Here is a 25,591-nt window from a genome sequence, read left to right as displayed (position 1 = left end):
GAAGCAATGGTCTCAAGTTGCAGTGGGGGAAGTCTAGGTTGGATATTAGGAAACACTATTTCATTAGGAGGGTGGTGAAGCACTGGAATAGGTTACTTAGGGAGGTGGTGGAATCTCCATCCTTAGAGGTTTTTAAGGCCCAGCTTTACAAAGCCTTGGCTGGGATAATTTAGTTGGTGTTGGTCCTGCTTTGAGCAGATGATTGGACTAGATGACTTCACAAGGTCTCTTCCAAACCTAAAATTCAATGATTCTATGACTCCAGAGTTTGACAAAGCTTTCATACAGGAGAGTCTTCAATGCAGGGTTTGTGAGGGTCATTGAAAAACAGCAGCAAATGCTTCTACAGATAAGTCCCAATTGGTCAACATTGAACGATCCTGCTCTAGAAGGGGAGAGAGACTTATGCCAGAGCTATCCCAGTAAGCAGGTTCAGTATTAGACCCAGTTTACTTGATTATTACATACTCTTTGCACTGGAGCATAAACAGAAGTCTGCACTAGGTAAGGAACCCATGAAACTTATTGTAAGCATTATTATATACTGCCAGCAGAGGGACTCTGGGGCTGGTCAACCAAGTTGGCATAGTAAGGGCAGACAAGTCGGTACCCACAGTCACTCCAAGTGCTGTAGCTTCCTCCAGCACAGAGCAGTTTCTCATCTGTAGCTGTAGCACTTAGTCCCCCAGTTTCAAGTTTTCATCCTACAGAGAGGTGCAGTCTATTCCTGCAGACTCATAGGCCCCTGGGGCAACAGTGGGGCAAGCGCCCTGGAGGTATCGATACTTAGTCCAAGGATTCAGCAGCGAATCCTGGAGAAGACCAAGAGGATTTGAGCAAGCTGTCAGAGGGCTGGTCCACACTGGGGGGGGGAAATCGATCTTAGATACGCAACTTCAGCTACGTGAATAACGTAACTGAAGTTGAATATCTAAGATCGGATTACTCACCCGTCCACACCGCGCGGGATCGATGTTCGCGGCTCTCCGTGTCGATTCCGGAACTCCGTTGGGGTTGATGGAGTTCCGGAATCGATATAAGCGTGCTCGGGGATCGATATATCGCGTCTAGATTAGACGCGATATATCAATCCCCGAGCAATCGATTTTAACGCGCCGATATGGCGGGTAGTCTGGACGTGGCCAGAGTCTCTAACAGAATAGTCTGACCTAACGGTCAGAACAAGGGGTGGAGTCAGGGTTACAATTGGGAGTCATGCCAAAGATCAAAGCCAGACTCAGAGTCCAAAGCCAAACCAAGGGTCAAATTTAGAGCCATGTCAAGAATTAAGTCAGAACTGGAGTAAAAAGTTACATCTAGGGTCAAAGGAGGAGTCAACAGCAGGGGTCAGGGCAAGAAAACAGGCACTAGGAGCAGGACGTGGTAGCAAGAGTGTGGAACTAGGTATGGTAAAAGGAACAAGGAGCAAGGCTAGATAGCAGGAGACAGGAACAAGGAGTAGGAGCCAAGCAAAGAGGCAGGGAGTTGACGTCCGAGTTCTAGGCAGCAACAGTTCAAGCAACAACTCACGAGAACAAGTGGTGGGACAGGAACAGGAAGCTTTACACAAAGTGGTGTCCAATCAGAAGTCTGCTGCTAGTCAGCGGGTCTAACATCTGGTGGTGGGGCATCAGTTGCAGTTTCATCTGACTGCAGCACAGTGTGTAAATCTCCCACTAGACAACTAGTTCCAAACCTGCAGTGCCTGACAACAGACATGGCAAGAACCTTTGCTGGTCACCACAAGTAGAATTTTTAATAGATTAACTGAAAGAAGCGACAAAGTCCTGTGGCACCTCACAGACTAACAGACGTATTGGAGCATAAGCTTTTGTAGGTGAATACCGACTTCGTCAGATGTATTCACCCACAAAAGTTTATGCTTCAATACGGCTGTTAGTCTATGAGGTGCCACAGGACTCTGTCGCTTTTTACAGACCCAGACTAACACGGCCACCCCTCTGATACTTAACTGAAAGAAGAATCTAGTTCTCCTCAAACAGAAAATTATAAAAATGCATGTGTTCTGAGGGGCAGAAGGGCAAAAGGGGGGTTGGGGATAAGGCAGCATGGATGTTTTCCACAATCAATTCGTTGTGATTTTGCACTTCACCGTTCTGCAAATTGTGTATGACAAATGCGAAGGAAAGTAAACAGAAACAGTAAAATAGCAATAAGGCTAATGAGGCAGTGGGGTATATTATGGAGGCTGTAGAACTCGCCCTATGCTTTTGAGTTGGGTTAAGGAGTTTCATTCTGCTCTTTACTATGGAGCAGCTGGTGAAGGCTGCACCATTAAGATTCAGTTTTGTACTTAAAGCACCGATTCAACATCTTTGTTATGAATGAAGAATACACTGATCTTTTCCAATACTTACTGTGAGTACAGAATAAGTTTACTAAGAATTTGCAAGTATTTTTATTAGTTGATCAATCAAAATTAATTATTTTTAAATGGCTTCTTTAAGAAATTTAGCACCTCAGGCCCTTGTCTCACCTCGAATGGTTTCAGTAACAGAGTAACACTATCTCTACAAATTTCTTATATAGTTAAAACTCACTGAAATCTTCTGCATAGGCTATATTTGAAGAATGTCTCATAGTGACACCACGAAGGTGGAAAACAAAATCTAATTCAACATCAGCTATAGCTAATCTAGGACCATGACCACTTAAGCATTTATCATAATTTTATGTTTGAGTAGCAGCTGTGTTAGTCTGTATCCGCAAAAAGAACAGAAGTACCTGTGGCACCTTAGAGACTAACAAATTTATTTGATCATAAGCTTTCGTGGGCTACAGCCTCACTTCATCGGATGCATGTAGTGGAAAATACTGTTGGAAGAGATAGACAGACAGACAGACAGACACAGAGAACATGAAACAATGGGTGTTACCATACACATTATAAGGAGAGGTTTCAGAGTAGCAGCCGTGTTAGTCTGTATTCGCAATATGCAAGGCACTGAATTTAGCTGTATGGAGTGGAAATCCATCAACTTCATGAAAAAACTAGCGTAGATACAGACAGACGACATCTTCCTTTCCAAATGCAAACAGATGAACATCATACCAAACGGACTGAAAGTAAAAAATTCATTACAATCTACATACCACACAGACTATGCTAACAGATTGTGCCACACACTCTCAAAGAAACTGCGGAACCACCTGATCAACATCCTACACAGCAAACAGGGAAAGATTACGAATGAACTCTCAAAACTGAATACTTCTATAAAAAAACAACCTTCCACAAAAACTTCCTTGTGGCTGGACTTTACAAAAAGTAGACAAGCCATCTACAACACATACTTTGCTTCTCTACAAAAGAAAAAGGACACAAAACTATCTAAACTACTACATGCCACAAGGGTCCACAACAGTGGCACCTTTAACCAACCCAGAAATATTGTTAAACTATCCAGTTATACTCTTAGCCCAGCAGAAGAATCTGTCCTATCTTGGGGCCTCTTCTTCTGCCCGTCCACCCCCACTAACAAGATACAATTCTGTGGTGACCTAGAATTCTATTTTCGATGTCTCCGACTCAAGGAATATTTCCAAAACACCTCTGAACAACATACTAACCCACAGAAACCTTCCTACCAACACTACAAAAAGAAGGATTCTGGGTGGACTCCCCCTGAAGGTCGAAACAACAGACTGCACTTCTACATACAGTGCTTCCGCCAATATGCATGGGTTAAAAATGTTGAAAAACAGCATCACCTGCCCCATAACCTTAGCCGTGCAGAACATAGTGCCATCCAGAGCCTCAGAAACAATTCTGACATCATTATAAAAGAGGCTGAAAAAGGAGGTGGTGCTGTCATCATGAATAGGTCGGAATATGGACAAGAGGCTGCTAGGCAGCTCTCCAACACCACATTCTATAAGCCATTACCTTCTGATCCCACTGATGGTTACCAAAAGAAACTACACCGTCTACTCAAGAAACTCCCTGAAAAGCACAAGAGCAAATCCACACAGTCACATCCCTAGAACCCAGAATAGGGGTGTTCAATCTGCTACCCAAGATCCATAAACCTGGAAATCCTGGACATCCCATCATCTCAGGCATTGGCACCATGACAGCAAGATTGTCTGGCTATGTAAACTCCCTCCTCAGGCCCTACGCTACCAGCACTCCTAGCTATCTTCGAGACACCACTGACTTCCTGAGGAAACTACAATCTATTAGTGATCTTCCTGAAAACACCATCCTAGCCACTATGGATGTTGAAGCCCTCTACACCAACATTTCACACAAAGATGGACTACAAGCTGTAAGGAACAGTATCCCCGATAATGTCACAGCAAACCTGGTTGCTGAACTTTGTAACTTTATCCTCACCCATAACTATTTAACATTTGGGGACAATGTGTACCTTCAATCAGCGACACTGCTATGGGTACCCACATGGCCCCACAGTATGCCAATATTTTTATGGCTGACTTAGAACAACGCTTCCTCAGCTCTCGTCTCCTAACACCCCTACTCTACTTGCGCTACATTGATGACATCTTCGTCATCTGGACCCATGAAAAAGAAGCTCTTGAGGAATCCATCATGATTTCAACAATTTCCATTCCACCATCAACCTCAGCCTGGACCAGTCCACACAAGAGATCCACTTCCTGGACACTATAGTACTAATAAATGATGGCGACATAACCACCACTCTATACTGGAAATCTACTGACCGTTATACTTACCTACATGCTTCCAGCTTTCATCCAGACCACACCACACGATCCATTGTCTACAGCCAAGCTCAATGATACAATCGCATTTGCACCAACCCCTCAGACAGAGACAAACACCTACAAGAGCTCTATCAAGCATTCTTACAACTACAATACACACCTGCTGAAGTGAAGAAACCCATTGACAGAGCCAGAAGAGTACCCAGAAGTAACCTACTAAAGGACAGGCCCCACAAAGAAAGCAACAGAACACAACTAGCCATCACCTTCAGCCCCCAACTAAAATCTCTCCAGTGCATCATCAAGGATCTACAACCAATTCTGAAGGATGATCCATCACTCTCACAGATCTTGGGAGACAGGCCAGTCCTTGCTTACAGACAACTCCCAAACCTGAAGCAAATACTCACCAGCAACCACACACCACACAACAAGAATACTAACCCAGGAACCTATCCTTGCAACAAAGCCCGTTGCCAACTCTGTCCACATATCTATTCAGGAGATACCATCATAGGACCTAATCACATCAGCCACACCATCAGGGGCTCATTCACCTGCACATCTACCAATGTGATATATGCCATCATGTGCCAGCAATGCCCCTCTCCCATGTACATTGGCCAAACCAGACAGTCTCTACATAAAAGAATAAATGGACACAAATCAGATGTCAAGAATTATAACATCCAAAAACCAGTTGGAGAACACTTCAATCTCCCTGGCCACTCGATTACAGACCTAAAAGTCGCAATATTACAACAAAAATCTTCAAAAACAGACTTCAACGAGAGACTGCTGAATTGGAATTAATTTGCAAATGGGACACCATCAAACTAGGTTTGAATAAAGACTGGGAGTGGATGGGCCATTACACAAAGTAGAACTATTTCCCCATGCTTCTCTCCTCCTCCCTTCTCCCCCTCCCCCCCCAGTTCCTTACATCTCCTTGTCAATTGCTGGAAATGGGCCATTTTCATTACCACTATAAACAGTTCTTCTTCTCTCCTGCTGATAATAGCTCACCTTAACTGATCACTCTCATTAGAGTGTGTATGGTAACACCCATTGTTTCATGTTCTTTGTGTATGTGTGTGTGTGTGTGTATATATATATAATATCTTCCTACTGTATTTTCCACTACATGCATCTGATGAAGTGGGGCTGTAGCCCACGAAAGCTTAGGCTCAGATAAATTTGTTAGTCTCTAAGGCGTCACAAGCACTCCTGTTTTTTTGCATAATTTTATGGTTATTTAATGGTGTCACTAAAGGACAGAGTTAAGATTTTACATGTGCCATACCTTAAAATGTTGTCTTACAAGCGTTAACATTAACTCTGAATTTCTGAGTTTATAGGTCTTAGTTAAGGAATAAATACAACCTTTAGTCAAAATTACTAATCTGTAACCACAATTTTAACTCTTATCTTGATGTAGTGTTTGTCTAAGAATCTTCACTGGGAGTGATTTCAAATGGCGCTGGACCGCAAAGACTGTTTGGGTGCATGTGTACACAATTCCACTCTATAGTTGGGGGAAGTGCTAAAGATAGCACATGCTGTAAGTTATTGCAGAAGTGGGCAAAGCCCCTTGTTCCAAAAGGAGGAAAGAACTGGGGCTGTGGTAACGGTCTGATCCACTGAAAAGAAAAAAGTGAAATTAAAACCATCTTCTAAAGACATTTTAAAAATTCACATAAGGCTAAATTAAATTCTTTTTTCAATAATGAAATATCCGTATGATTTGTGGGTTATGTTATATTTGCAACCATATACAGCTGATATGACAACAGGCTATTAAAGCTAGTAAGGTAACAGATACAAAACCTGAATCTTACCACCTTCCATTGTACAAAACAATGACATACTGGAAAATGACATATTCCACTTCACCTGAAGTTCAGATGGATTGCAAAGTGGGAACTGTAAATAAACAGTTTATATCCGCAAACCTCAGAAAACAAACCATCTATAATGACTGATAAGAACAATCCACTTATATGGGGAGATGAGCTTTAGCAGCTAATTTACATTCTTTCATCTAAGGGCTTAGTTTTAAAATATTCATTAGCCTGCTCTAGATCACAAGCACAAGCCATAACAGCTTGCTGAAAAAGGCAAAGAGATTAGGAAGCTCACCTGGTTCTGAATCAGAATTTCCTGCAGAAGGTTCACAGAAGCTTGATGGCATAAAGACATTGTTCTTTGTTACTGTAGTCAAGAAAAAAGTTACTAAGAAAAAACCCACATGTACAGACACAACAGTTAGTTTCCCTCATTGTAAAGTCCCACCCTACAATATAATAATGGATCAGCGGATATTGAACTCAAAGAATTAAACAAGGGTAACATAATTAATGCCAATCAACATTAAATTTAACGGAAAACAGACTAACAATATTTTTGATGGTATTACAGATTTGGTTGATAAAGATAACAGTGTTGATGTATATTTAGACTTCTATAAAGGCATTTGACTTAGTACTGCACGACATTTTGATTAAAAAACTAGAACAACATAAAACTAACAAAGCGTACATTAAACAGATTAAGAAACTCCTTGAGTGAGTGTGTTTCTAGTGGGGTCCTGCAATGATCGGTTCCTGGGCCTACACTGCTTAACATTTTTATCAATGACCTGGAAGAAAATATAAAATCATCACTGATAAAGTTTGCAGATGACAAAGATTGAGTGAATGGTAAATAATGAAGAGGACAAGTAACTGATACAGAGCAATCTGGATCACTTGGTCTACTGGGTGCAAGCAAACAATGTGTGTTTTAATACAGCTAAATGTCAATGTATACACCAAGGAACAAAGAATGTAGACCATACTTACACGATGGGGGCCTCAATCCTGGGAAGCAGTGACTCTGAAAAAGATTTGGGGGTCATGGTAGGTAATCAGCTGAACAGGAGCTCCCAGTCCAACACTGTGGCCAAAATGGCTAATGCAATCCTTGGACGCATAAATGGGAAACTCAAGCAGAAGTAGAGAGGTTATTTTACCTCCGTATTTCTTCTGGTGTTGCTGGAATACCGTGTACAGTTCTGGTGTCCATAATTTAAGAAGGATGTTGATAAATTGGAGAAGGTTCAGAGATGAGCCACAAGAATGATTAAAGGATTGAAAAACATGTCTTACAGTAACTGACTCCAGGAGCGCAATCTATTTGGCTTAACAAAGAGAAGACTAAAAGGTGACTTAATTTCAATCTATATGTATTTACATGGGGAACAAATATTTGATAATGGGCTCTCTGACCTAACAGAGAAGGGTCTAACAAGAGCCAACGGCTGGAAGTGGAAGCTACAAAAATTCAGACTGGAAATAAGGTGTATATTTAACAGTGAGCATAATTAACCACTGGAACAATTTACCAAGGGTTGTGGTGGATTCTCCATCACTGAATTTTTAAGTCAAGATTGAAGGTTTTTTCTAAAAGATATGCTCTAGTTCAAACAAAAATTATTTAATGGAAGTTCGCTGGCTTGTGTTCTGGGAGGACTGATTTGATTGATTGCAACAGTCACTTCCAGCCTTAAAACCTATGAATATATCAACATGTGAATTTCAAACTGGAAAAGATGTTAAAAGCCAAGCACTCAAAAGTTAGGAAATGCCAAAGCTGGCAACAGAAGAGTAATATCTACTTCTTTAAAAGACACCACATACAGGACTTCCTCTGTCAGGTCCCACCTAGACTAGGATTGGAATGTATGTTTGCTTAATATTCTAACATGTTTGAATCAACACTTTTGAAAAGTCTAGTATAGACAAGACAGTGAATAATTTAACATGTGCTAAACTGGTCAAGTTAAAGCCTGAAAGAGCCTAAGGCCTTGGCTACACTGGAGAGTTGCAGCGCTGGTGGTGGGTTTACAGCGCTGCAACTTACTCACCGTCCACACTTGCAAGGCACATACAGCGCTGCATCTCCCTGGCTGCAGCATTGGCTGTACTCCTGCTCTGCCTGGGGTATAAGTATTGCAGCACTGGTGATGCAGCGCTGCTCCGCAAGTGTGGCCACCAAAAGCGCTGTAAATGGCCTCCGAGGTATTCAGAGGCATCCCAGAATGCCTGTTTAGCCACTCTGCTCATCAGTTCGCACTCTACTGCCCTGGCCTCAGGTGACCCGCCCTTTAAATGCCCCGGGAATTTTAAAAATCCCCTTCCTGTTTGCTCAGCCAGGTATGGAGTGCAATCAATCAGTGAATCTTTCCAGGTGACCATGCCTCCATGCGCCAAACAAGCCCCAGCAGGGAGCAATGGCGAGTTGCTGGACCTCATCAGTGTTTGGGGGGAGGAAGCTGTGCAGTCACAGCTGCGCTCCAGCCATAGGAATTACGATACCTATGGGCAGATCTCAAGGGCCATGCTGGAAAGGGGCCATGACCGGGACGCAGTGCAGTGCAGGGTTAAAGTAAAGGAGCTGCGGAGTGCCTATTGCAAAGCCCGCGAGGGAAGCCGTCACTCAGGTGCTGCCCCCACGACCTGCCGTTTTTACAAGGAGCTGGACGCAATACTTGGGGGTGACCCCACTGCCAATCCGACGACCACGATGGACACTTCAGAGCGGGGGGGGAGGGGAGAGGAAACCGATAGTGAGGGTACTGTGGTGGGGGGAGACACCCCGGAGTCCCAGGAGGCATGCAGCCAGGAGTTCTTCTCAAGCCAGGAGGAAGGTAGCAGGTCGCAGCAGCTGGAACTTGTTGGTGAAGGACAAGAAAAGGAGCGGGTTCCTGGTAAGCATCTTTTATTTTCAGGATGGAAATGTTTCGGGAGAGGAGGGAGGGTCAGGGCTTCATGCATGCATGCCTAGATGTGGAATAGCCCATTGATGTGGTCTATCACATCTCGGTAATCGGCCTCGGTAATCTCCTCAAAAGTTTCAGCCAGAGCGTGGGCAATGCGCTTGCGCAAGTTTATAGGGAAAGCCACTGTGGTCCTTGTCCCAGTCAGGCTAACGCGTCCGCGCCATCATGCCGCGAGGGGTGGGGGGAGGGGCATTGCTGCACACAGGAAAGCTCCACAGGGGCCAGGGCGGAATCCGCATTGCTGTAGAAGACCCTCCCACTCTTCCCAGGTGACCTGCAGCAGTGAGATATCTTCCAGGATTAACTCCTGCGGAAAATGTTGGGAGACTGTTCAGTGTAGATGCCCCTGCAGCAGTTTGCTTTCCCCAATAAACAGAAACCCCTGCAGACCCCCCTTCCCAGGTGACCTGCAGCAGCGAGATAGCTTCCAGGATTAATTCCTGTGGAAAATGTTGGGAGACTGTTCAGTGTAGATGCCCCCTGCAGCAGTTTGCTTTCCCCAATGCACAGAAACCCCTGCACATCCCTGAAGCAATCATTCCCCCTTACTCACCATTTCCTGCCTCCTGTGGGTTAGGTGTGCTCTGTTTGGTATGGGAAAATTATGCTAAAGTGAAGACTGTAAACTCCTTCACTGTGTGGGAATAATGTCTGGGTGAGATTATAAACAATGCAGCCTGTGTTAACTGTTTCCATTTTTGTCTTTCAAACAGTGTCCTTGACTACTGGACTGCTCATATCATCCATTGGCCAGAGGCTACAAAACCTCATGAAGAAGCCACGAAAAAGCAAAGAAGACATGCTGAAAGCAGTTATGAATCAGTCTGCCAGAGAGAGTAAAAAACTGCAGGATTGGAGAGAAAGGGAAAGCAGGCTCCGCCAGAGAAACGCAGCAGCTAAGAAGAAAAGCACAACGCATCTGATAAGCATCCTGGCACGCCAAACGGACTGTATCCAGTCACTCGTAGCCATGCAGGCAGAGCACTACCATGCCGCCCCCTCCCCCCCCCCGCCCGTCCCAAAGTTCTTTCCCTTGTGCCCCAATGTCAGCTCCAAACCCTCTTCCACAGCATCCAGGTTCTTATCACCACCAGCTGCCCCCAACACCTGTATGTTCACCAACCAGCCCTGAGAACTACGACCCTTACCCTCTGCACTCAACCCCCAACACCACGCAGTATTTTCATCCTGAAGTGCAGCGGTCATTGCACAGCACTTCAGACAGGACATATTCAAACCTGTGACTGTACAGTTCACAACCCCACCCCCCTGCCGGTTCCCAAAATGTTGTGTATCTGTCAAGAAAGTTATTTTCTTTTCAATAAATCAATTCTTGGCTTTGAAAACAGTCTTTATTATTGCAGAAAGTGAAAGATAACATAGCCCAGGAAAGAAACAGGCACTGCAAATCATTTTAGGAAAAACAGATTCCTACTAATATTGTAACTACTGCACTTCACTCCCGTGCAAGGCACCAAACATTATTGTTGGTTTTCAGCCTCAAATTCCTCCCTCAAGGCATCCCTAATCCTTGCAGCCCTGTGCTGGGCCTCTCTAGTAGACCTGCTTTCTGGCTGTGCAAATTCAGCCTCCAGGCGTTGAACATCGGAGGTCCATTCCTCACTGAATGTTTCACCCTTCCCTTCACAAATATTATGGAGGGTACAGCACGCCGATATAACCGCGGGGATGCTGCTTTCCCCCAAGTCTAGCTTCCTGTACAGAGATCTCCAGCGCCCTTTTAAACGGCCAAAAGCACACTCCACAGTCATTCTGCACCAGCTCAGCCTGTAGTTGAACTGGTCCTTACTCCTGTCAAGCTTCCCTGTATACGGTTTCATGAGCCATGGCATTAACAGGTAAGCAGGGTCTCCAAGGATCACAATGGGCATTTTGACGTCCCTTACTGTGATCTTGCAGTCTGGGAAAAAAGTCCCGGACTGCAGCTTCCTGAACAGGGCACTGTTCCGAAAGATGTGTGCATCATGCACCTTTCCAGGCCAGCCTGTGTTAATGTCAATGAAACGCTCACGGTGATCCACAAGCGCCTGAAGAACCATAGAGAAATACCCCTTCCGATGAATGTACTCGGATGCCAGGTGGGGTGGTGCCAGAATAGGAATATGCGTCCCATCCATCGCCCCTCCACAGTTAGGGAAACTCATTTGTGCAAAGCCATCCACAATGTCCTGCACACTCCCCAGAGTCACGGTTCTTTTTAGCAGGATGCGATTAATGGCCCTGCAAACTTGCATCAACACGATTCCAATGGTCGACTTTCCCACTCCAAACTGGTTCCCCACCGACACCGGTAGCTGTCTGGAGTTGCCAGCTTCCAGATTGCAATAGCCACCTGCTTCTCCACTGACAGGGCAGCTCTCAATCTCGTGTCCTTGCGACGCAGGGTGCGGGCCGAGCTCAGCACACAGTCCCATGAAAGTGGCTTTTCTCATCCGAAAGCTCTGTAGCCATTGCTCGTCATCCCAGACTTCCATGACGATGTGATCCCACCACTCAGTGCTTGTTTGCCGAGCCCAAAAGCGGCGTTCCACGGTGCTGAGCGTTTCCGTGAATGCCACAAGCAATGTAGTGTCATATGCGTCAGGCAACTCGATATCATCGGACTCCTCACTGTCACTTTGGAGCTGAAGGAATAGCTCAACTGCCAAACGTGATGTGCTGGCGACACTCATCAGCAGAGTCCTCATCAGCTCGGGTTCCATTTCCCACAGAAATCGCACTGCACAGAAACCGTTGGGAGACTCACAATGGCGCCAAACGTGGACGGAAAAACAGTGACTGCTGGGATGTGAAGCGATGCACCACAGGGCGTTGGGACAGGAAGCGGAATGACCCACACACTTCTGTCCACTTCCCACAACCCACGGCGCCAAAATGGGACGAGGTGCTCTGTGGGATAGCTGCCCACAATGCACCACTCCCAACAGCGCTGCAAATGCTGCAAATGTGGCCACACTGCAGCGCTGGTAGCTGTCAGTGTGGCCACACTGCAGCGCTTTCCCTACGCAGCTGTACGAAGACAGCTGTAACTCCCAGCGCTGTACAGCTGTCAGTGTAGCCATGGCCTAAGTTCAACTCTAGCAGCTTAGTATGTGTTAAATGCTGCATGCCTCAGCTATTCTGCTTTTCAAAATTGTTAGCACATTGTAGCAAACACCCTTTAACATTACATCTTTTATTCTAGTCTAGACAAAGCCTTGGCAAGCAGGTAGCTCAAGAGATCTCTCACTCATGTCTATGTAAAAGTGCATACAGCTACACCAATCACAAGGCAATTGCTAAGATACACTCTCACAAGGCACGCATTTTTAGTGTCGGGCTTCTGAAAACTAAGACATCTTGAAAGATACAAAAACACCACATGGTGGAAGAAAATGAATCCTCTCAAATGAAGAGTAATCACCACTGTACTGACACTATGATAAGGAACTCATCCTAGAAAATGAGGCCAAGCTGATGCGGCTTGAAGAACACACATAAAAGCGCATGGTCATCTCCGTGCTTGGAGCAGCACAGACTTGGCCAAAAGATTCTCTCCTCTAGACAGTGCAAGCAATGAGCAGGTTCTATGACTAGGAGGAGTCTCCCTGTACCACACACAATGGCTCAGGTTAGGATATAGAAATTCAGGCCTGTCTGCAAAGGCCTATTCTTTAAGAATTTAGGTGTATTCTTATCACTTAGCTAGTTATAGAGGTATAAAAGAAAGAATCAAAAATCACTGTCTGTGTAATGGCCTTCTCTTACTGTGACAGTCTGAGGCCTGGTTCTTCAGCTAAGCAGCCATAAACTGGGAAATGTATGGTCACATCCTCACATTCCAAACTAGTCATACTAAAATAAGGCAATCTGGGGCTGTTAGGAAGGTGATTCAATCTATCACCTCCAGAGAAAGGGAAGAGCCTAAAACATGTAAAAGAAAATTTATTTTGATAGTTTTCTGTCTGGTAAGAACTCACTTATCAATAGACATAGCTAGAGAACCCTTATGTCTAGATGTAGCCGTAAAACCCTTATGTCTGTATAGATATAGTTGTGAAATCCTCACTTCTGTAATGTTTTGTATGTTTATTTGCATGGTCTCTGTCTGGTTCTGTAATTGTTTCTGTCTGCTGTATAATTAATTTTGCTTGGTGTAAACTAATTAAGGTGGTGAGATATAACTGGTTAGCTACAATATGTTAGGACTGGCTAGGTAAATTTCAGTAGAATGATTGGTTAAGGTATAGCTGAGAATATTACTATATAAATTAGGGGCAAACAGAAAGTAAGTTGGGATTCGAAAATAAGGAAAAGGAACTTGAATTTAAGCTTGCTGGAAGTTCACCCCAATAAATATCAAATTGTTTGCACCTTCGGACTTCAGGTATTGTTGCTCTCTGTTCATGCGAGAAGGACCAGGGAAGTGTGAGAGTGAAGGAATAAGCTCTCTAACAGCTCATACCATGAAGAGATGAAATTAGACATCTATGAAAGGAGAGGTTACTTATTTATACAATAACTGGAATTCTTAGAGAGATTTTGTCCCTCTAAGTGCTCTACCCCAGATGTGCATACACCCACGTATTTTCAAATAGAGATTTTTGGTCTGTACCTGCACCCTCTACATTCTTATGCTCTAATCTGAGGGCACATTGGGGAGGATGGAATTGATGCCACTCCAGTTTCTTCTCAAACAAGAAAAATCCAGCCAGAGGCAAGGACTCTGAATTATAGCGGAAGGAGGGCAGGTAGTGGGGCATCCATAGTGATAAACATCTCAAAGAACTCTAATTGCCATAAAAGTAAATAACCTAGCCTTCTCCTTTGAGCAATTGTTCCTATGGATGCTGTTGTAATAACTGGGCCTACAAATTTTCTCTAACTGTGAACAAGCGTGAAAAGTGAAAGTTCATAAAATGTCAAAACAACATATGTTGGTGGGAAAAGGTGAAAAATGAAGACAAAAAGATTAAATTAGTCTAAACAAAAAGGCCTACTACTAAAATTCAAGGACTGTTAAAGTCATGCCTAGTAAACAAGCATGAAACCAGAAATCAATGAACCAAAATTTGGTTGGAAATCAGGCCTAATTTGTTCACAAATTAATGAGAGTTCCCTTTCAGGGTCCTAAAAAACAAAACCTTGGCGGGGGGTAGGGAGGGAAAGCTGGGTACCGTGACAGTGTCTGTGTCAGAAGAGGATGGAAGGAGCTTCACCACCTTGGCTGTCATTCGCATCATCTCCTGGAACCCAACCTGACCACTGTGCCTTCATTATCCTGATCCTGAGAGATGTCTAACCCTGACAAAGCCATCTCAGGAGGGGCGGGGAAAAGAGTGTCAAGTGGAAAGGTAGTGGAATCTTGGACAGAGATCTCCAAGTCCCAGAAGGGATTATCCAGTTTCTACAATGTGCAAGCGTGGGGCAAGAGGCTAGAGGCATAGTTCCCAGTAACCCTGTCATCAGAGTGTGAGACTGTACCACCAGAAGATCCCTCTTGGTACCTGTCAGCAGAGGGCAGTCAGGTTCTTCAGACACTTGAAAGCTCTCTTGCACAAGGAATCTAGTCAGCACTGGCAAAGCAGGGCACTGAGTGGTTGGTTAAAATGCAGCTGAAGATACTGGGGATGGTAACGCTGGGCAATCTGTATGTTCCTTATGCATGGCCCACAGAAGTGGGGGTCAGAGTCACAGATGAAGCTGGCTTTTTAAAGGAGTTTCTGTGTCTGGAAGACCAGCATCAGTGCTAAGCTGGGCTGCTTACTGGGTGAGTGAAATACTGGAGATCATTTTTTGCTGGTATGGAGGAGAAGTCAGCACCAGAGGGGATAGGAGCCTCGGTAATATGCATACCAGGACACTAGGTCTCCTTGTTATCCAACTTCTGGGGCAACTTCTCCCTCTTCTTAGGCTCTCTCCTGGAGAATCTTGGTGGGGCAGAAATGGTTGGTTTGTTTGTTTTTTTTTAAAAGATGTTAGGGTCTCTGAAACTGCCCACAGGTCTCTTCTTATTGAAGCTGGAACCACAGAAGTTGATGGGGCACCCAAATTGTCTGAGGCCAATGTATCAGGTGTGAGGAGTGAGAATGGAGTACTTGAGCCCTGAGACAGTAGCAGATCTCAAGGAATGTTCCATGAGGAGTAACTTAAGCTGTCTTCTTTCAGCTTCCTAGATCTGCTCTTAAAGCCAGTGCAGACTTTGCACTCAGATGGAATGCGAGACAATCTGAGACAGCAGAGGCAGCTGGAATGTTCGCCACTGAGGGAAAAAGACTTATTAAAGGTCTGGCAGTGTTTGAAGCCTGGAGTTTTGGGCATACTCACCCTACCCACTCCCCTAAAAAAGGCCACAGACAAAGAGATACCAAGGTCTCAGGGGGTGAAAGCAGGCCCAAACTACAAAAACAAAACGGGGGAACCACCGAAAAGCACCCAACTTGTGCAGGGAATTAATACAATAATACAGAATACAGAACTTGTTCACCTTAGCCTCCAATGATAGAACAAGAAGCAATGGGCTTAAACTGCAGCAAGGGAGATTTAGGTTGGACATTAGGAAAAAGTTCCTAACTGTCAAGGTAGCTAAACACTGGAATAAATTGCCTAGGGAAGTTGTGGAATCTCCATCTCTGGAGATATTTAAGAGTAGGTTAGATAAATGTCTATTAGGGATGGTCTAGACAGTATTTGGTCCTGCCATGAGGGCAGGGGACTGGACTCGATGACCTCTCGAGGTCCCTTCCAGTCCTAGAGTCTATGAGTCTATGAGAATAAAAAATAAAGACAAGCAAGCTAGATGAACTCAAAGCTAACAGACACCACAACACTCCATCTCTAGCCACACACAGTTAGGAAGGAACTGGAGTGGTCGCATATGTCTATACTCCCATATATACTCTTTCATTGCAGCACAGGGACGGACCACCTGGACACTGCTACCAAAAACCTCTGATCGAAAGCACACGGGTGTGCACACACAGCTGGAGGGGAGCACCTATAGGGACAACTACTCAAAGAACAATTTTTTTGATAACATAACAGTCAACTGTCTTACAAAGAGTCGAAACTTAGCTTAAAATTACTTCCAAAGAGATAAAGCTAAAACAAATAAAAGCACTCCACATCCCAAAAAAGTGTGTCCACACAGGGGGTTGTGCTATATCAGCACAGCTACAGTGCTAGAATTACACTGGTATGGTTATACTGGTAAATTTTCCAGGCAGACAATGCTTAAAGGAAATATTTATGAAATTTAAATACCCCACCTTATCTTAGAAAATATTTGGCACCAGGCTGGTCCAATTATGAAGACCTAATGCTTGCCTCTTGTGAAGTCTAAAATCAATATTTCCCAGAAAATAACTGCCCATGCAACAAACCCCAGGCTCACTAGATAACAGAGGATCAAAGTAGATTCACAAACCATTGCTATAATCAACTAAACCTTTCCACCTTACCTCACCAGGCATGGGGTGTTTCAAGTCTTGGACCCTGTTACCTGGCAGCAGGCTACTTGACTGGGATGGAATACAAGACCCCGGCTGAGAGACTAATCTTGGTAAAGGCCAGGTTGAGTCTAAATCCCTATCAGGATTAGCATGGGGCTGCTGGAATCATATCATATCATCACATCTGGGTCAACCTGGGACTGCTGAAACATGGAGACCTCGCAACCTCTGATTCTGTTAGAGAGTTTTTAATGTGAAGAGCACTGATGGCAAACATATCAAAGTTGGCTTCCCCAGACTTCTCTGAATGCTAGCAATAAGTAGTACCGGAGATCTGGTGAGCCATTCAAATTAACTCCATCTTTGAGGAATTCAGCACACTCCCTATCTTCAAAGCACTAATAAAACGCCCATTGTGCAAATAAGCAGCAAGTACTCTGGGCCAAGAACTTCCTCTGTTAGAGCTCTCCATCCCAGGTATAATCTGTAATTTCTCATGACTTGTGGGATCTGGAGGTCCAGTCTTGGAGAAGATGTGATACTGGTGAGCATCAGGCAGGAAAGTCCTAATATCATTATTTTGATTACTACAATATAGGGTATCTTGACATAAGTATATCAGTGTATCTGAATTCACCACTGACAATGTCATACAAAAAACATTTGCTGTCGCCTAATCATGTACTCTGAGTACAGTTAAAACTGATGCTCAACGAGTAAAACAATCGGTGTCTGCCAAACTTGTAGTGCTTGGGATCACGTGCATCTCATCTTGCTGAGCCATGTGTGATACAGTTGCATGACTAAAGACCAGCTGGATCTTGTGATGCAGAATGATATTCTGACACCTCTCAAAAGATAGATCTTAGTCAACCCTTCCGATAGAGAAACATGAACACATCCAGTCAGCGAAAGCCAAGAAATTACTACCCTCCAACAACTAACAATAGCAGACACTGACACCTCCAGTTAGGTGCCAGTCACAATGCTGATAAAGCTGATGTCCTAGTTTATTCTGGAGTATCTTTGACAGGGTTTTGGAGCTGTGCCCTGGCTCTGCTCCAGCTCCAGGCAAAAACCTGTAGCTCCACTGCTCCATGCTCCAGCTCCAAAGCCCTAATCTTTGGAGAGAGGAGAATGAACTAGCCAAGTGGCTGACATTCACAAAATAATGAAAACATTAAGAACAGTCGCTACCTTAAAGGGCAACTGCAAGGGCCAGGTTAGAATCCCCACCATATGAATAAGAAATCCTACAAAGGCTAAATACCAAAATGTCTCACAGGGCATAGGTTCTCCCTAAACAAACTGGGGGGCAGGGAGTTGCTGTTACTCCATTTTAGTAGGATTTCAAATAAATGACAAACTCAATGAGGCAATGCCTCCAAGCAGTGTCTCTTCATTACCAGCCACCCTGGGTGAATCATCTAAGAGTGAACACATTATAAATTTGACATGTCGCAGGACTGACCAGTGATGACTCCTTGTGAATTGATACTCCATGTGCCCAAGAGACTATTGTGTCTCATGCCAGTGACCATGGGTCTAGTGCCAAGCTTCCATCCTCAAATGTACTTCCATTTAATGGGCACTGTGATGAAGGTCATCAGCAGAAAGGTGCTCAGACAAAGCACAGCAAAGATTTAACCTAATCTTGCCTTCACAGGGGCTCAAATCTGAGTCAGCAGAATAGTTCTTCTGTCCCCTACTCCCACACATACACACTTCTTGCTGAAACATTAGAGACTGTCCACAACTTGAGAGGAGACACTGATGGGATGGATCAGTGCTTTCATGCTTTTAAGAACTCAAATGTGAAATTGCAGAACTACTAACTATGGTTTGTAACCTGTCCCTTAAATTGGCTTCTGCACCCAATGACTGGAAGATAGTTAATGTAACGCCAATATTTAAAAAGGGCTCTAGTGGTGATCCCAGCAATTACAGACTGGTAAGTCTAACATCAGTACCAGGAAAATTAGTTGAAACAATAGTAAAGAATAAAATTGTCAGACATATAGAAGAACATAAATTGTTGGGCAAAAGTCAACATGGTTTCTGTAAAGGGAAATCATGTTTTACTAATCTAGAAAGAGTTCTTTGAAAGTCAACAAACATGTGGACAAGGGGGATCCAGTGGACATAGTGTACTTAGATTTCCAGAAAGCCTTTGACAAGGTCCTCACCAAAGGCTCTTACATAAATTAAGTTTTCATGGGATAAGAGGGAAGATCCTTTCATGGATTGCAAACTGGTTAAAAGACAGGGAACAAAGGGTAAATTTTCAGAACGGACAGGGGTAACTAGTGGTGTCCCCCAAGGGTCAGTCCAAGGACCAATCTTATTCAACATATTCATAAATGATCTGGAGAAAGGGGTCAACTGTGAGGTGGCAAAGTTTGCAGATGATACTAAACTGCTCAAGATAGTTAAGACCAAAGAAGACTGTGAAGAACTTCAAAAAGATCTCACAAAACTAAGCGACTGCACAACAAACTGGCAAATGAAATTTAATGTGAATAAATGTAAAGTAATACACATTGGAAAAAATAACCCCAACTATACATACAATATGATGGGGGTTAATTTAGCTACTACTACTCAGGGAAAAGATCTTGGGAGTCATTGGGGATATTTCTATGAAGACATCCACGCACTGTGAAGTGGCAGTCAAAAAAGCAAACAGGATGTTAGGAATCATTAAAAAGGGGAGAGAGAGTAAGACGGAGAATATCTTATTGCCCTTATATAAATCGATTGCATGCCCACATCTTGAATACCACGTACAGATGAGACCACATCTCAAAAAAGATAAAGATATTCTGGCACTAGAAAAGGTTCAGAGAAGGGCAACTAAAATGATTAGGGGGTTGGAACAAGTCCCATATGAGAAGAGATTAAAGATGTTAGGACTTTTCAGCTTGGAAAAGAGGAGACTAAGGGGGGATATAATAGAGGTATATAAAATCATGAGTGGTGTGAAGAAAGTGAATAAGGAAAAGTTATTTACTTGTTTCCATAATTTGAGAACTAGAGGCCACCAAATGAAATTAATGGGCAGCAGGTTTAAAATAAATAAAAGGAAGTTCTTCTTCACACAGTGCCCAGTCAACTTGTGGAACTCCTTGCTTGAGGAGGTTGTGAAGGCTAGAACTATAACAGGGTTTAAAAGAGAACTGGATAACTTCATGGAGGTTAAGTCCATTAATGGCTATTAGCCAGGCTGGGTAAGGAATGGTGTCCCTGGCCTCTGTTTGTCAGAGGGTGGTGATGGATGGCAGGAGAGAGATCACTTGATATTACCTGTTAGGTTCACTCCTTCTGGGGCACCTGGCTTTGGCCACTGTCAGTAGACAGGATACTGGGCTGGATGGACCTTTTGTCTGACCCAGTACTGCCACTCTTACATGCTTATGTTCACACTTTCCTCTCTCTTAGAAGAATAGCTGGCGTGCCATGCTCAGGGCCATACTGAAGCCCAGGTTTGGGGTTGGGAAAAAAATTGCTCTCAGTTCAGACTGGCAGGGACCCTGGAGGGTTTCAACTTCCTCCGAAACATGAGGCATAGTTCACCTGCTAGGATCATCTGGACATCATCATCTGGCCATTGCAGGGACCTCAAGCATTGGTGAAAACTTTGGTCTCTCTTGTTCTCTTCACTATTTAATCTGAGTCCTGGATATTTTAGACTAAATAAAGTTTTAGGGCTAAGAATAGGAGCAACTGGGTGAATTTTAATGATCTATGATCTAGTGAAGGCCAGACTAGGTTGTCTAATGGTCACTTTTAGCCTTACACTGTATGAAACTAACCAGCTATTAACCAAGGCTTTCAGGGAACCTAGAACATGATTGTTAATTATCTGTACTACAGCAAAACCTAGGAACCCCAATCAAGGATCAGAGCCCCATCATGCAAGTACTGTACAGACGGAAAATAAAGAACTTACAGGCTCGATGTCAGACAGGACATGACAGTGGAGAATACAAACTAGGTGGAGTAACAAGAACAAGAAATTAGCAAAAACCCTGAAGTCTCAGCTCATCTATTGCTTAGCCAATGCTAGCTGGCAGCGATTTGGAAGCATCACAGAAGTAGACAGGTTAAGGAGCAACTTGAGGGAAAATTAGGCAGCTTCACCGTTTGTGTTGGGGAGTGTACTCGCTCCCCTCCCCCCCCCCCATGTATGGAAACACTGTAAGAGAGTTGGTAGATGCTGGAGAAAGCTGTAGACAGGCAAGTGATGAAGATCATCATCATGCCAGTGATGGCAAAGTCAACAGCTTGATAAGTGAATAGATCTGAAGGAAAGAGTGGAACTAAATAGTGAAGAGTCTTAAAAAGCAAGGATTCTGTTTGAAGCAGTGGTGGAGGTGGAGAGGCACAGAGGGAGGTGATGTACCAGGAAGGTGAACCCAGCAGCAGCATTTTGAATAGACTTGAATAGAATGATGCGGCTGGTTTCATGGCCAGAAAAAAGATTAGTAAGTCAAGGCAATGAAAATGCCTGAACAAGAGCCTTGATGGTCTGGACAGAAAGAAAAGGCTGAATCTTGGAAACTTTAGCTAGGTAGAAGCAACAAGACTCGGACACTGCTGGAAGTGTGGCTTGAGAGTTGAGGGTTGAGTCAAAGATGACGCCCCAATTACAGGCCTGAGTGTCAGAAATAATGATCCAAGGCCTGGAAACTTGCTTTACAGTGAGAAACTAAAAAAGGTCACTATTTATTTTATCTAAGACTAGTTATGGGTTGGCTTGATAAGTCTATGAACAATAGAAAAGGTTTCAATAGATATAGTTTGTACTGTATCTAACAAAGATATAACAAGATCCAATGACTGGAAGCTTAAGCTAAGCAAATTTAGACTAGAAATAAGATGCACTTTCTTTGAATCAAAATTGCATGTCTTTCTAAATGATTCTGTCTAGCTGAACCAGAACTTATGGGTTTGATGCAGGGATTACTGAGTGAAATTTTATGATCTGTGTTATGCAAGAGGTTGGACTAGATGATCACAAAAATCTTTCCTGGTCTTAATCTATGAGTAAAGAAAGTTGTTTAATATCCCTGCTTTGTTTACTGATTTAAGCCCACATTCCTCACTGTCTTGCTTCAGTTGTGGCAGTGACGAGGATGAGACTTAGGTTCATGAGGGAAGGCAGAGGAAAAAGCAGCACAATATCAAGGAAAGAGGATCTGCTCGCCCTTCACGTTAGGTAGTCTGCCCATAGCATGGAAGATGATGGCAGGACTGGAGAATTAGATAGAAACCAAGGAAGTACATCTTCTCCCTTATTTTCTTGCTGTAAAAGAATCAGAAAACCCTTTACCTGTCTGTGAAGGAGGGAACTGTGTTAAAGATGAAGTTCTTTCACGTTTTATAGGAGGACAGTAACTCCCATCCTCACGGTCAGATTCTGTAGAGATAAAGGATTTAAGAGATAAAACAGACAAAATTCTAATTAGACAGCAACTAGCAATCTAAAATAACTAAAACACTTCCTTCCTTACCTTCTCCATCTTCTGGGCTTGATACATCTGCTGACCTCTGCAATCACAAGAAAAATTAAGATTTTATATCATAGATTGATAGAAAAAAATACCCCACTCTCTAGATAATCCCATATGCCTTAATTGTTGGTTTGGAGACTTTCTGCTATCACAGGTTGGTATTCAAACTGTAGAAACAGAGTATATTATGTTCAAACATACTGGACATCAGACAGATTCCAACTTAACAAGATGTAAGCAAAAAACACAAATGTGCAGTAATTAAGATGAACGGAAACATTATTTTTTGTATATCTTTTGTAACTGGCTGTATCTGAAAGTACATTCCCAAGTGTTACAGTACCTGATATAAGCTATGAAAATGTTAACTAAAGCAATTCTAGTATTTCTATATTATGAAAGCCCACAACTGATGAATGTTTGTGTGTCTGACTGGCTCAGGAAATTAAAATAAGTTTTTGTTGTTTAAACTCAAAAAATTCTAACTTCACAGTAAGTGTGTAAACTCCTTGGGAGTTTATTCTAAACCACTAGTGCAAATATTCCTTAAATATGAATAAACAGACCACTCAACAGAAAGCAAAATTAGGTTTTTTTAAGAGTTCAAAGAATTTTACAAGATGCAGCGCTACACAGTTGTCTTCACTGGCAGTGGATCAAAACTGAAACCAATATAAGCAACCATGATTAAGGCTACAATTTAGTCACGGAGGTCATAGAAGTCACAGAATCCATGACTTCCAGCGACTTCTGTGACTTCAGCCTGTGGGGCTTGGGAGCTGCAGAATCCACAGCCGCACATGGGGCCAGGAGCTGCAGGATGTCCCTGCCGCCTCTTGCAGTCCCTGGAGCTCCAAGCTGCCACAGGTAGTGGGGATACCCTACAGCTGCCAGCTGCTGTGGGGGACCCCAGAGCTCCGGGCCCCTGCAGGCAGCGGGGCACCCCTGGACCTGCAGGCAGGCAGGAGTACCTCACTGCTCCCAGCCATGGACTGCGGGGGACTCTGGAGCTCCAATACACAACCCAGGTGGGGGACCCCAGAGCTCCTGCCCCACTGCAGGCAGTGTGGGGACCTGCAGATCCCCATTTTGTCACAGATTGGTCACGGCTTCTGTAAATTTTTCTTTATTGCCCGTGAACTGCCCCTGAATTTTTCTAAAAACACTCATGACAAAATCTTAGCTTCCAAGGGCAAGTATCCTTTACATTTAATAAAAATCAATACACTTTAAAAAAAACCTGCACTACTGACAATGACTAGATATTATCTACTTCATAGCTGTCCTTAAGTAAAATTTGAGAACTCTCTGTTCTTTAAGTTTCAGGAAAGAATGCAAGGTAATTATTTCTGAATATACACACTTCCATATTTATCAGCCTTCTGATAGTGATATTTAATTCTATGAACCATGCTATCACAAGATAACATGACCAAAGTAATGGTTGCAAGTTGATATCATCAATCATGGTTGAAAATAACCTGTTTTCCCATTGAGAGGATGAAAGAGGACTATGCAATTTCATGACTGCCTCTTGGATCGACTCGGCTTGGAACCCACAAAGGGAGAGGAAATTCTTGATTTAGTCAAAGTAGTACACAGAATCTGGTCCAAGAAGTGCATATAGCTGATCTGCTTGGTAACAGCGATCATAATGTAATTGAAGTTCATATCCTTGTAGGGGGAAAATACCAAAGAAGCCCATTAGAGTTGCATTTAACTTCACAAAGGACAACTACATAAAAATGAAGAAGCTAGTTATAGGGAACTTAAAAGTCACAAGAGTGAAATGCATGCCAGCTGCACAGAAACTTTTTTAAAACACTGTAACAAAGGTTCAAGCTATATGTATACTCCAAATTAAAAAAAAAAAAAAAAAAGATGACAATCACTAGCAGAGTTAAAGAGGGAGATAGAGACAAAAAGATATCTTTAAAAATTGGAAGTCAGATCCTACTGAGGATATTAAAAAGGAACAAACTCTGGCAAGTCAAGTGTAACAGTATAACTAGGTAGGCCGCAAAATAACAATTTGATGAACGGCTAGCAACAGACAAAAAAAAAAAAGAGCAAAAAAATGTTTTTTTATTTTGTAAGTACACCAGAAGCAGGAAGCCTGCCAAACTATCAGTGGGGCCATTCGATGATTGAGGTACTAAAGGAGCACTCAAAGACAACAAGAACATTGGGGAGAAGCTAAATGAATTCTTTACATCAGTCTTCACTGCATAGGATGAGAAAGAGTTCCACACCTAAGCCATTCTTTTTAGGTAACAAATCTGAGGAACTGTCCCAGACTGAGGCATCAATAGAGGAGATTTTGGGGAAAAAACCTGAAATAGTAAGTCAGCAGGACAAGGTAGTATGAACCTAAGAGTTCTGAAGGCACTAAAATACGAAGTTGCAAAACTACTAACTCTGGTATGTAACCTGTTGCTTAAATGAGCCTCTGTCCCAGACAACTAGCTAATGTTAGAGCCTTTTTTAAAAAAAATTGGTGTAAAGGCAATCCTGGCAATTACAGGCTAGCGTGCCTAACTTCAGTGCCAGGCAAATTATTGAAACTATAATAAAGAACAGAATTATCAGACATATAAATGAACACAGTATGTTGAGGAACTGTCAGCCTCACTTTTGTACAGGGAAATCATGCCTTGCCAATCTTTAGAATTCATTGAGGGGGTCAAACATGTGGAAAAGAGTGATTCAGGGTACGTCTTCACTACCAGCCGTATCGGCAGGTAGCAATCGATTTCTCGGGGATCGATATATCGTGTCTCATCTAGACACGATACATCGATCCCCGAACACACTGCTGTCGACTCCGGAACTCCACCAATGCGAACGGTGGTAGCGAAGTTGACAGGTGGAGCCGCGGACGTCGATCCCGCGCCGTGAGGATGGTAGGTAATTCAATCTAAGATACTTCGACTTCAGCTACGCTATTCATGTAGCTGAAGTTGCGTATTTTAGATCGAGCCCCTCCCCTAGTGTAGACCATCCCTCAGCAGACACAATGCATTTAGATTTTCAGAAAGCCTTTTACAAGGTCCCTCACCAAAGGCACTTAAGCAATCTAAGCAGTCTAAGCAATCATG

At 43.4% G+C, this 25,591-nt stretch overlaps 1 protein-coding gene across 5 annotated transcripts in view; it reads right to left on the bottom strand.

Moving 5' to 3' along the window:
• RANBP3 (RAN binding protein 3) overlaps positions 1 to 25,591 on the bottom strand; it is a 237,190-nt gene that overhangs the window by 127,384 nt on the left and 84,215 nt on the right. For 3 of the 5 annotated variants that reach the window (XM_030540510.1, XM_030540509.1, XM_030540514.1), the window contains 3 exons: positions 22,494 to 22,530; positions 22,313 to 22,399; positions 6,850 to 6,921 (listed from right to left, as the gene is read on the bottom strand). In XM_030540510.1, the coding sequence (XP_030396370.1) occupies positions 6,850 to 6,921; positions 22,313 to 22,399; positions 22,494 to 22,530 (196 nt within the window). The remainder of the gene's footprint in view (positions 1 to 6,849; positions 6,922 to 22,312; positions 22,400 to 22,493; positions 22,531 to 25,591) is intronic. The other 2 variants (XM_030540512.1, XM_030540511.1) reach the window with 1 other exon arrangement.

Source organism: Gopherus evgoodei, chromosome 22 (genome assembly GCF_007399415.2).
Source record: "Gopherus evgoodei ecotype Sinaloan lineage chromosome 22, rGopEvg1_v1.p, whole genome shotgun sequence".
In the NCBI taxonomy this organism is placed as follows: Eukaryota; Metazoa; Chordata; order Testudines; family Testudinidae; genus Gopherus; species Gopherus evgoodei.
This window is presented reverse-complemented; position numbering and strand designations above follow the sequence as displayed.